We start from the raw sequence: 14,205 nt of genomic DNA, 5'->3' as shown, positions 1-14,205 counted from the left end.
TCATTTTCAATATCATTTTTGATTGTCATTGACATCCTTTTTAATTCCATTAAGAGTCAAACTTATTTGAAATTCAGCATATCAATTAGTCCTAAATGTCCATCAATTGTTAACAATGTCGTTACACTTTTGTTTTTGAAGCTACATTCCTAAAAGAGACTTAAATGGTTTAGAATATATGGGAATTTTTATAGGGATTCAAATTTAAAATTATGGAATGATTATTAGATCCTTGCCTAGAAAACATGTTCAAGTCTCCATAGGGAATATAGATCTAGTAGTGCTTCTTTAAAAAGGTACAAAACATTCATTGACACAAGCAATGGTCAACACCATCAATAACCATGGATTCATTAAATTGCCAATCAAAACAAAATGAATGCCAATTTGAACTAACCATTGTTTTAAAACATGCCAAAGCCTTTTTTTTCCTCATTGAATGATTTTTATAATAAAACATATAAGCCAATTACTACTAACCAAGAATTTAAAAATAGACATCGAAATAGAACTCCTTTGGCCATCCGTTTTGGGTTTGTGGTTGTATTGTCCTAGTCAAATAATCCAATCGGTTGAGTGAAAGATAGAATGTATTATACATCACAGCCTTGAAATTAGAAAATTAGAGTAAGGGATTTAGAAAATGTAGAGGCAAATGTGTGGTTGTGTGATTTTGAGAAAGAAAGAAAAAACAAGGAGGAGGAGGAGGAGGAGGTAGTGCAATGGTGATTGGTAGGGGTGGCCACGAGCCGAGCTTCTCATGAGTTATTCAAGCTCGGTTCATGAAAAAGCTTGGCTTGACTCGGTTTAAACCGAATTTAAAGCAGTTTTTTATATGTATATTTTTGATTTGGCTTGCAAACAAGCTCGACTTGGCTTGAGCTTTGAACTGAGCCGAGCTCAAGCTCAAGCTTTTAGCTTGAATCGAACTCGAACCTAATATAACTTGAGTGAGCTGAACTCAAATAGCCAAGTATTTGGCTCGAATCCACCCCTAATGATCAGTAAAAGTGACAACAATGATAACAATGATGGAGATCATAGATCAAGGGTCGTTTGACAAGTCTTTTTTGAAAAAATCTTCTGTTAGCTTTTATAGCCAAAAGACGTAGTGGGCTTGTACATAAAGATTTTGGAAGCCCACGTATTGTTTGGTTGGAGGTGCATCTTTTTGCATGAAGATAAGACGGATAAAAAGCCGGAAAGCTTCAATTGAAGCATCTTGAATTTAACCCAAAACTGGCTCCTCATGTCTTTTTGGAATGCAATCTTTCGATGGCTAGATCTTCTCTCAATCAAGTGGGAAAAGACCAAAATGCATATTGTTGGACTACTAAACAGTCGATAGCCCGCACAGAAAGACACGCCAAATGGGGCCCAAATATTTGAGATAATTTATTTTCCCTTCTGAAGTCTCATTTATCTTCCTCATTTAATTTACTTGGATTTTCCCAACCCCTCTGGTATAACATCTCTCTTCCTCTCTTTCTATCACTGAGACACACACATATACAGAGATTTTAGATCTTTCATATCATAAATTCCCAACCCAAGAACCCTCATTAATATCTCTTTTATCTAAAGTTTGCTTTTCATTGTTATTTTTTGGTTATTTTAACCCTTGAAAAAATATATATTTAATCACAAACTATTCTTTGAATGAACATTCAAATGTTCAATCATTAAAGAAAAAGAATGAACGATTCAATGGTCAAACCGTCTAGGTTAGCAACTTGTCCAATTCAATGGTTTTTTATAGAGAAACCTACCAAAGAGAAAACAAAACTAGATAGGCGATTGATTTATAAGTCAAGTGATTTTATTGATTAGGTCAATGGTGGTTTTAGAACCATCTTACAAGCAAAGACGGGGTTAACTTTAAAAATAAAAAGTCAAACCCATAAGCACTAATCATCCATCTTTTCCTCTATAGGGTGGTAAGATAACAAATAAATTAGTTTAAAGAGTCACCCATGAAATGTAGCCCAATGTTTTTAAAACTGGATTGGATAGGGAACCATTATGGGGACTGGTTATCAGGTCAAATGGTCTGATCATCTAGTTTGAATGGATGACCCCTTTTTGACTTAAAAATAAAAAAAAATAAAAAGCGGCCAAAAACCTTTCGTGGTGTTTGGAACCGTGGGTGTTTTCGAATAAATGCTACCACATAGGCACCACTTCAACATTTCCTTCATTATGCATGCAAATTTTATGCATAAAGACTTGCAAAAGCATGCATTGGTTTACGTGCACGCCTACTGTTTGGGGAAGCTTCGTTTTAGTGCTTCCCCCAACAGGTGGGCATTTATTCACTATTTTGCTTATGTGGTGCCTAGTGGCGCTTAAGTGTCAATAAACAGATTCATTTTTGTTTTTCTTGGTTTTGCAAAAAAATCAAGTACAAACGTTTAGTGAATAGACGCACACAGTTCCAAACACATACTTTGTCTAGGTCAACGATTCGACTACCTACTTCAGCGGTTCACTGACCAAATCAATGGTTTTTAGCCACAAAGCAGTTTTTGGGTGAAACAGACCAATTTTGAAAACCATGATGTAGACTTCTCCTTAGGAATCTAAGTCCCATAAATAAGAATGAATTCAGGGTTAAACCTAGGTATTGGTTTTATATGTTTTTGAATTACATTGGGGTGGTTAGTCAACCACCAACTAATAATTTCAATTATAGTTTTTTCATTGATGGTAGTGTGGCTGTTTTGGGCTACCCACCATTGTTAGGGGTGTCAACAGTATTCGAAAATCTGACTTTGAATTCGAGATTCAACATAATCGAATTGAATTCAAATATTTAATTGGTCAAATTCGGATGATTCGATAAATATCCGAATTTGATCAATTATTTAATTCTTGTATATAATATATAAAATATTTAATTATATAAAATACTTAATTAGTCGAATTCGATTCGAATATTCAAATATTTAATCGGATTCGAATTCAAATATTGCTTGATCCAGTTCGAATTCGATCTATCTACACCCCTAACCACTGCCTTAATGTTAACATGCTTCTACTTTTATATATATATATATATATAATTTTGTGATGGGACTATACAATGGAGGGAAACCCACCCCATCTCCTATTAGACACCATTAAGTTGGTAATATGAAACTACTTAGGTTGCATATGAAATATTGCTAGAAGAAGCCAAAGTATTCAATCCCACTTACACCCTATTGATTTACAATCCCATAATATGTTCCCTCCCCCTATGATGATTACAACTTGATCCACACTATCTTCTCCATCCTCCTAATTAGAGGTGTAAATCAAGTCATGCTGGGTCGGCATGGCACGGCCCCGCACATGCCATGTTGGCCTACAGGCCATCCTGGGCCGTGCCTCCCTCTTTTGGAATAATTTGGGGGGTCAGCCTGACATGATCCGAACCCGCATGGGCCCGTGCCGTGCCACGAGCCAAGCCTTGGGCCAGTCAGGCCATGGACTGGGCCAAGCTATGAGAGGTCCATTTAAATAAAAATTTTGAAAAAAAGTGTTTAAATTTTTATTTTTATGTATAAAATTTTTTATATATACAAAAGTTAAATAAAATAGTATAATAATAATTGAAAACAAAATTATATATATTAATATATTATATAATTATCATATATACATAATATAAAATAATATATTATATATAATTATACAAATATAGATATATGGATCGTGTTGGCTCGGCCCATGGACTTGAAACCCCAAGCATGGGGCAACCCATACAATCGTATCGTGTAAGGCTACAACTTGGGCCGGGTTGGCCCAAACCCAACCCAAATAATTGGGTTAGGTTAGGTCAGGTTGATGTTCGGATTAGGGTTAGGGTTGAAATTCATGAACCCGACTTTACTTTGGGTTGGGTTAGGGTTGACCCCTTAGCCAACCCGAACCCGACTCTATAGTACATGTAATATATAAATATATGTTACATGTAATATATAACATACATTGATTTGTTTAGATGCATGATATTTGTATAGCCCCCACCATGTAGTATCATGTATTTGTTTATGATAATCATTTCACTTAATCCTAATCAGAAAGACTAGAACCTTAATAATATTATTTTATGTTTTTTTTTTTAATTTATTCTTCATCTCCTCTATACTGTTTGCTGCCCAAGAAAGATCTATCATAAGCCATTACTCATAATAAACTATAAAAATGTCAACAAACAAATGCTAATGAAACATATGATTAATATATGTAATGAAAGTTGAGTTAAGATCTAAAATCGAGAAATTCTATGAGATTTTAAGGGATGGGAAGAAGGTTCGGTTGGGCCCAACTTGAGCTCAACCCAACCCGAATTGGGTAGGGTTAGGGTTGAAGGAATTTAGTTAGGGTTAGGGTTTGGGTTGGATTGGTCGGGTTGGGCTAGGGTTGGCCTCAACCCAACCTAACTTGGCCCAACTTGTAGCCCTAGTATCGTGCCACAACATGACTCGTGAACCATTGGACCAACCGGGCTGAACCGACTCAAAACCATATTAGGCCATGTCGGGTTGTAGGTGGCACAACCCGACTTACACCTATACTCCCAATCGTACCTAACCCGAGCAAAGGTCCAACATTACTTGATCCAATCAACTTTTTTCTTCCTTAATCACTAAAATAACAATGTTAAGAAGTTGAAATAACAATGATAGATGTAATGAAAATAAAGATTGAGAGGACCTATACTTTCCACATGTTGGATAGTTGTTTGTGTAAACACAATATATACATCTTTATGTCATTAACAAAACAAAAATAGATTAACCTACAATCGATGAGCAAAGACCGAGCAAAAGAGTTGCAAGGGGAAGGAGAAGAAGTCCATAAAACATGTACAACCTGACCCAATCAACCGGTATGATAAAAGTGGTAAACAGTTAAATTTGGGGAGAGGTTATAATACAGTTCAGATCAGGTAGGCACAATGTTGTAAGTAGTTAAATGAGCACTTAGAATTTTTTTTGACAACTCTCCCTTAAAATACCCCTACCCTACCCTTGAAAAAAAATTAAATCCCACTTTTGACAATTGTCAAAATATTTATCAAGTGTTCATTTAGCGTGTTTACTTTGTTGTGCCACTAGATCTGGTCCTATTATAATAGTGGTGTTGTGCTACTCAAAATGACCCATGTGGCGATTTGGGCGTATCATCAATTCATCAAATACCCTAAAATAAAAAAGATAAGGAGTCATCAAAATTCATAACAATGATAGCCTAGTTCAATTTGATTTTACCGAAAACCTCAACTTCTTGTAGGAATTAGGAGTTTAGACTCCACTTGTATCGATTCTAAGTACTATGATTCTTATAACCCTTTTAGAATATAATAGATTATGAGAATTCTCATCCAAATAATCTGCATAAGTATTTGGCACAGTCATTTGATTCCCATTTCTCAAAATCAGAATCACATTTTCGCATCACCCTATTTCCGTAGATCAATTCTCTTTATGAAAAATACATAAAACCATGGATTTAAACATTGAACAGCATAACCATATATTTAAGTGTTAAATTTGACCAGCATAGAAACGTGTAATCACATTAAAATTTCTAAGAGAAGAATAAACATAAAAAAAAATCTCATCTCATCACATTCACATGAGGATCCCACTTTGTTGGTCAATGAGATTTTGGTTTCCACTCACCAAGAATCCCATGTTCATTTTTCAGATTAACGTGGAGAACAGAGAAAGTTTATTTCATGGGTATCAGGTAAGTAATATCCATCTCCTAAGTGAGTAAATAACTTTTCCACCTACGAGGAAAGTTGCTAACACTTGATTGGAACAAAAATCCCCCTTTTAATAATGTATTTTTATGACTAAAATGGTCATTACCTTATTTACCTAAGAAATAAAAGAAAATGGGTAAATACACTTACCTGGGTACGTATTTTATAAGAAAAACTTACCGAAAAGCGAATGGGGCCTTAGTGTTTTAAGATAGTTTAATGCAAAAATGACTAATCAATTTCTTAGTTTCTCTTGGATAGATCAAGTGAGATTTTTCTTATTATTCCAAATGTAATGTCCCAAGTTTATTATTTTTATCATTTATTCTACTAATGGATCTTTTTTCTTAATAATAACAACAACAACAACAACAACAAGAATAATAATAATAATAATAATAATAGTAATAATAATAATAATAATAATAATAATTATTATTATTATTATTGAATCAACTAAGTTTTTCTTTTCCTCTAAAATGGTTTTTTACATGAAATATAAAATATTTATAATTATTAGTTGATTAGTTATTATTTTATTTAATGCTTAAATGCCTAAACTTATGGATTATAAGCTTCTAGTTCATGGATATGTGTACTTCTATCATTTCAATTTGTTATATTATATGTTATTTTCATCAATCTATAAACTTTAATTAAAATTTTTCGTAAGCTTTGAGGCTTATGCCTCACTGTTTTGGGCCATTACACCTCAAGTTTGCCTTTAGCCTTTTAAAACCTTGCTTCTCATTGGCTTGAGAACAAGGGCAATAAAAGGTTGTACATTGTAGACTCTTTAGGCTCAGTTTGAAATGAGAACAAATACAAATACATACAAAATAATGCAATATATTTAGTTTTGCACTTTACATATTTGTATTTGTACTCCTTCCAAACTAAGCCTTAGGTCCAATTTTCCTTCTTTGCTGGTTTAGATGTCATACTTTCTCAATGTATGTTTATATTAAATGCTATTTTCATTTGTTTATATGCAAGACAATGAGAAGATGATGTATGGTTTATATTTAAATTCAACTATCATTCCTTTCATATGAGATTCAGATGCCTGGCTTGAGTATGCTTCTATTTAGGCAATCCTTTTTGGCCCATACCTTCTAGTTGGCCTTACCCAAGGTTTTTAAATTTGGTCTGGATAGGGAGTCATTTTCGGGTTGAATGGCTTGGCTGTCCGTTACGAATAGATGACATGTTATGACAAAAATAAAATAAAAAATAAAAATCGTTGTTCGAGTCAATGGTTCGAAGGTTCAACTGTTTGAGCCAGTGGTTCATTGACAAAATCAACAGTTTTTGACCAAAACGTGGTTTTTGGGTGAAACGAATGACCGGTTCCCATTTTCCCAATCCAATAATCCGATTTGGTCTGATTTTGTAAAAGCAAGTCTTACCGATAGGGATTGAAACATCAAAACAATAACACGAAGTTCCATCTCAGACTAGATATCTACAATCCCTACCATATGCAATTCCCAGTTGGTCTCTCTTTCATATGAAGCCAATGATGCTGCCTTTGGCTTTCACAAACTCCTTATAGGCCTTATACCCAAAGACATTAATTCCCATGATTTATCAAGAGTGGTGGTGGTGCACCAACGACCACGAGTCATATGCGTTCTAGGCCGTTGTGGGATTAGTTGGTAAGACCATAATGCTGGCACAAACATTATTTCCCATGATTTCTCAAGAGTGGAGTTAACTATAATGCTGGCACAAGCATTAAACTCAGTTATCAGTCAAAGCTGACTGGTGCTAGACAAGCCAGCATCAAGCGTTGTATTGAAAAGAGACATGGTTGAGTATCATCGATTTAGATTTGTGGTAGGGGGCAATGAGACATGGATCTTATTTTGTTTATTTCAACATTTAAGTTTAAATAGGCAATGGTGTATTTAACGCAAAACCCCATTAACTTTCCAATGTACTAGCGGAGGGCCCCTGCATAAATAGTTTTGTACGATTGAAATCATTACAAAAAAAAAAAAATCTATCAAAGAAAAATAAATTGTCATTTTAAATAAAAAAATTAAAATCTTAAAAAATAAAACATATACCTCTCTTTGCTAACACTAGGCCCTATCGGGTCACACATAAGAGACCGAATCTGCCCCCCATAATGTCCCACAGCACATCCCCATCGTGTATTGAGAACATCTCCCGATGATGATATCATCATTCCAGATATTATCATCGAGAGATGTTCCCAATACATGGCGAGGATGTGCTGTGGGACTTTGTGGGGGGCTGATTTGAACTCCACACATAACCCCTCTTTCTAACACAAAGCCCTAAACAACCTCTCTCTCTCTCTCTCTCTCTCTCTCTCTCTCTCTCTCTCTCTCTCTCTCTCTATCTATTTTGATCCACATGTCCAACCAAAACAAAGATAGTCTTAGTTGAACACGATAGTTATTTAGACAATGTTCAGAATTGTGTAAATCTCGTGGACGAGATCGAAAGGTTGCATTTTGCTGGGTTTGGATGGGATTGGTCCTGTCCACACCCCAATATAGCGTGGGCAGGTTCCGTCCACACCCCAATTTCTCATCCATGACAAAATCTCGTGGTTAGGGACCATCCACACTTGATTTTTGATCCCCCATTTCACACTTTCCTTGAAAGGGTAACCCTATTGTCTATTTCACGTTTTAATATTTTGTCAATAAAATATTAATTAATTTACTTATTTTTTTAATTATTTTAAAATTTTAATGTTTTATAAATAAAATTATATTTTAAATGTGTAAAATATATTTTTAAAATTTTAATTATTTTACTATTGTTTTATAAAAATGATATTTATTGGTTAATATTAATTCATTGATGCATTTTCAATATAGTTATCATATAAAATGCAAAAAATAGATATTTATGATTAATTGTGTATATCAAGGTTTTTGAAATGCCATTAACCCGGACAGTCAGACCGTTCAGCCCATAAACCGTCTAGGCAAGCTGTTATGTTTTACCCCAAACCTGGTTTTGGCCAAAACCATTGAAAAAGTCAATAACCCGTTAACCCTAGTGGTCAAATTGTTGACCCCATCAACATTTTTTACCGTTCTTTATTTTTAATTATTTTTTTATCAAAACGGGTCGTTCGTTTAAATCATACGGTCAGACCGTCGACCTGAAAACCAGTGGCTATAACAGTTTCCTTTTCGAGTTTAAAATGTTGGTGTAGATCATTCATAAATGTATATGAGATACATGGAATCAAAAAGTGTGGTATGAATGTCTACAGAACTCCACTATGATTGTGGACTAGTCTAGTCCACACAATTTGTCCACTATTCATAATAGTTGTGGACTGTGGTGTGGTGTGAATTGGTCCCTGCTACAAGGTGTGGTGTGAATTGGTCCCTGCTACAAGGTGTGGTGTGGACCAATCCACACCCACCAATTCCTTATCCACACAACAGAACACCCCTGTATTAGGCTATGTAACTAATAATAATACTCCACTATAGTCATAAAATACATGTGACCCATAACCTATACTTAAATAAATAAAGTACATAATTTTATGTGATTGAATTATGTTATATTGATTTAGATAATTGAATTATGTGATTGAATATATTGATTTAGTCATTGTGAGTTTTAGACAATCTATACTACTTAAAAAAGTGTGAATAATGAGTTATTGGCTTCTGAAATTTTTCTTTACTAAAACACCCCTCCTGTTGAATTTAGTTCATCTCCATTGAAAGGGCGTAAGATGTAATTAAAATAATACAATTAAGTACATTCAATTAACTCCCATTAAGTCTCACATTTAAGTCATTAAATAATTCACATTCTCTCTCATTGAATCAAACATTTATACATTTGTTTACCATCATTAAATTCCACTAATAAACCATACACAATAATTATAGGGATATTGTCTAAAACTCACCATGAGTTTTCAGCATTTCTCTTAAACTGACAACAACTTTTCAAAATGTCTAAAACCCACAATGTCACTGACTTGACATTAAACAAACTAGCGAGTGTTAATATATTACCAGTTTAACCTTCGTAGAAAAATATAAAATATATACAACATAAATTAACGGTGTTAATATATTGCCATTTGAATATTTAGACATGAAAAAAAGGAAGAAGTTCAAAAAATATTTTCAAATATAAAATAGATAAAAACATATAAATTACAAAAAATATAAAAAATGTATAGAAATTTCAAACAAAATAAAAAATTATTTTCAAATTATAAAAACTATAGAAATTGAAAAACAATACCAGAAAATACAAATTGTAGAAAAAAACACAAAAAATGATAAAAAATACAGAAAATACAAATAAATAACAACCAATACAAGAAAATTTATTGATTGTAGAAAATAGAAAATGTAAAAAAACATAAATTATAAATAATATTGGAAATTATAACAAAATATAAAAAAACAAGAAAATTGAAAACTAAAAAGACCATTTTTCCTCTAACTCGTCTCAATTCAAGGGTAATTTGGTCATGAAAATTGTTATTTATGCTAACATGGACACCTTTGTTAATAAGCGTTAACGAAATGTGAGTTTTGGAAAATAAAAACTTAATGACATTGTGAGTTTTAGACATTTTGAAAAGTTGTAGTGAGTTTAAGGTAAATGTTGAAAACTCATGGTGAGTTTTAAACAAATTCCCCTAATTATTAATAAAATGAAAATTTATATTTTTAAAATAAACATATAAATGAAATCATATTTTTCATCTATGTGGTGGGTAATTGTTCAACCATTTGAGTCATGTTGTCATAAATAAATAATACAAATTTAGAAATATAACAAATACTTTTATTTATCATCATTAAATTCCACTAATAAATCCATACACAATAATTATTAATAGAATGAAATTTTATATTTTAAAAATAAACATAGAAACAAAATCATATTTTCCATCTAGGTCGTGGGTAAGTAATTCAACGAATGGATAATTTCACGATGTCATTAATAAATAATACAAATTTAGAAATATAAAAAATACAAACAAAAATATAGAAAAAAATTAAATTTCAAAAAATTGGACATGTTTCTATTATTACATATTTGTCATATTAAAAAATAACTATGATAAAATAGACATAATTTTATTAATGATGAACATCAAACACACAATTTAAAATGAATGGGAAATTAAACCATCTTCCTATCTAGGGGGTTGGTTAGCTGTTCAATCTTTTAGGTCAAATAGGTTAACCCATGATGTATAATTAAAAATTATTTTTTAATAAAATAGTGCAAAAAAATATGAAACAGTTTTATGCACATCTATAATATCATATATACTAATAATATATATGAAATTAAGTATGATAAATAATCATTATTTTATCAATGATATAAATGAAATAAAATATTTAATACCAGTTTAAAAATGAAACCATTTCCATATCTAGATGGTAGGTAGGTCAATGATCTAACATTTCGTATGAAATGATTCAATTTATGATGTCATAACTAAGTAGCGAATATTAAATATATACATACATACATACATACATATAAACTCAAAGAAAAATATAAGCTTTGTATAAAGCATTTTGATATAATTTTATTATTATATATTCATCATATTGAACAAAAAATAAATGTGAAAATAAGAATTACTTTTATCGATAATGAAAATGGAATACATGATTTAAAATCAACCAAAAAAGTCAATTGGTTTTTCCATCAAAGTGATGGGTTAGTGGTTAAACTATCAATGTCAATTGGATGTTATTATTAAATAATAACATACATAAAATTCTAGAAAATATAGAAATTTGTCGATAACTTTGGGTACATTCTATAATATTATATATTAATTGTATAAAAAAGTGTGATTAATGAAATTATTTTTCATTAATGATAAAAGTGGGATAAAAAATATGATAAAAAATACAAAGCATTAATGTCTAACACATGACCCCACTAACCATGTCAAATGATTCAGTGATTTAATTAGATAGGTTATTGAAGGCAAGTGGTTTGGTAGGGATACAAATAGATCGAGTCGGATTTGAATCAGTGTATATTTGAATTCGATTCGATCCGAAGATTTGATCAGATCTCATAAATATTGATTCAAATCCGAATCCGATCAATATGTTGGATATCCAAATATGACACGACCCAATTTAATTAAAAACAAAATATTAAAAGGAAAATAAAATATAATAGTTAAAATAAAGAAAACAAAAAATATAAGTATTTTTTCAACTATTCTCATCGTGTAAGAATTTTAAAAAATGCAATATAAATAACATATTTATAAATAAATAATAAATAACATATATATTATATATAAATGATATATAATTGATTTGACCACAGTATTAAAAACCAATATTCAAACAATATATTTGAATATTTACTCTTGGTAAATAAGTAATTTTTATTATCTCATAAATTAAATAATAAAAAATATAAAATATAAAACTTTTTTATAAATTTTATAGAAAAATTTTAACATGCATTAATATTATATGTTCTTAATATTAAACACAAATATGTCTGAAAAATAAGAATTATTGTTAATAAATATAAAAATGGCTAAAATACAAAGAAAATAATGAATTAATGTTTTAATCATAATCCATTTTCCTAGTTAAATAGGATAATGGTTCAACCAATAAGGTCATTTGGTTGCGTACTATTAATCGTAATCCACTTGCAATTGCACATACACTTTAAATGTTTTAAGTTGAAGCAAAATATGTGCATAAGAATTAAAGCAAAAGACCATTGGTCGATGGGATTAGTTGATGGGTTTTTACACCTAAAATGGTTAAAGACCCGTTGCCCAATTGTTAACTTCTGGAGTCCAGTGGTTAAAGAAATGATTCATTCAGAAAATCAAAATAATCATTTATGACATTCTTTATAATGATGGCAAACAGGGCCTTAGCTTCTCATGTGATGTATGTTTCGCCATATGTGAACGAAATTTCTCATATTGGACCTTTCTCTTATCCGAGCCAGGATTTTATCCATGAGTGTATCTCTAATTTTGCTTTCCTGGATTATCAAGCAATGTATTGCAGTACAAATTTATTTATATTAATACAAACGTATGGGAGTGCAAATGTAAAAAATGCAAATTATTGTTTAATTTTATTTTATTCTGCTTCATGTCTTAATTTATTTTATTTGTACTTCAATCAAATAAAATAAACTAAAATTTGAAACAAAAATAAGTTAAAATTTTCACTCAAATCATTTGCACTGCCATGATTTTACATCATTGCAAATTTATTTGCATTGCAACCAAAGACAGTTATAATTTCTTCACTAAATTATTTTGCATCGCCTTATTATCCAAAAAGAAATCCAACTATTAAATGGATCAGGTTTTCTGGTCCGACTGGTTTCGTTATCATGTGGGCCCGACTTAGTTAGATCGGATTTTGAAATCGAGTCGGATCAGAATCCGATTCATTTGCAGCCCTACGTCCACGGTCCATAACTCAGTCTCTCGCTTCATCCTTCTCACTTCTCTGTCTATCGTCCGTCAAATCCCAACCTCTCTGGTTCAGTCTCATGCTAAAGACTATGATTGTCTCTCGTTGTTTGACGACACTCAAGCTCACTGGCACATCGTAAGTCCGTAACACAGTCACTAGACTCACAACTCCTTAAACACAGACCACCGGCGTCGATTGGAGCTAGCAGCGGCAAGCGGCATCCGGCGGTTGGGTGTTGCAGCAGCATCATGTACGCCGTAAACTGGATGACACCACCGCAAGCAATGGTTATCTTCATTGAACGTTATATCTATTATCTAATTTGGATACCAGTTTATCATATCGATTAATGGATTTCTTTTGCAATAGCAAATAGGGCTAAAAGAACCATTTTGAATGGATAACAAATTATATAACATTTCGTTCTGACTGTACCATTTTACAATCAATGAAAACCTATTTACCGAATGGTGTTATTAAATATTAGTTATCTATTTCCATTCATCAAAAAAAAAAAAAGTTATCTATACCTTCGTCAAGACAGGGGCCCATTGCGTATAATAGTGATAGAGTCTGAGTACGGGATGAGTTGAATTGCTACTAATTTTGGAAAGATACTTAGGTTAGAATTAGTATTAGAATCATAAAAGGATCCGCCATAGCCATATGTTATAGCCTCTGTTTTGCTGTTTTGGTCGTGTACTATATCTAAGTCCTTGTTTTACTCTGATTTCTGAAGTGTACAAGTCTATATGTTTCAAAGTTATCCTTTTCGAACTGACATGGTATCTGAACCGGTTCAGTGCTCTGAATACTCATTTTTTTTCATGAATACTCCTTTTTTGAGTTACATTAATCTCTTCTTTGTTGGTGCAGTTTGCATGCGTAAACTCTAATATTTCCTTTGCTGTCAAATATGAACCTATTTTCTGCCCTAAAATAGCACCTGAACACTTTCTAAGTTGGATTTGTTTTGAA

At 31.9% G+C, this 14,205-nt stretch overlaps 1 protein-coding gene across 1 annotated transcript in view; it reads left to right on the top strand.

The window, feature by feature from the left end:
• Positions 1-13,204: 13,204 nt before the first annotated feature.
• Positions 13,205-14,205, top strand: part of OVA2 (tRNA synthetase class I (I, L, M and V) family protein) — an 84,264-nt gene continuing 83,263 nt past the window's right edge. Inside the window, exon 1 of the mRNA XM_088981463.1 lies at positions 13,205-13,514. Coding sequence (XP_088837589.1) covers positions 13,476-13,514 — 39 coding nt within the window. The 5' untranslated portion in view covers positions 13,205-13,475. The remainder of the gene's footprint in view (positions 13,515-14,205) is intronic.

Source organism: Nelumbo lutea, chromosome 3 (assembly GCF_056320005.1).
Source record: "Nelumbo lutea isolate HS-2025 chromosome 3, American lotus-T2T, whole genome shotgun sequence".
Classification (NCBI taxonomy): Eukaryota; Viridiplantae; Streptophyta; class Magnoliopsida; order Proteales; family Nelumbonaceae; genus Nelumbo; species Nelumbo lutea.
This window is presented reverse-complemented; position numbering and strand designations above follow the sequence as displayed.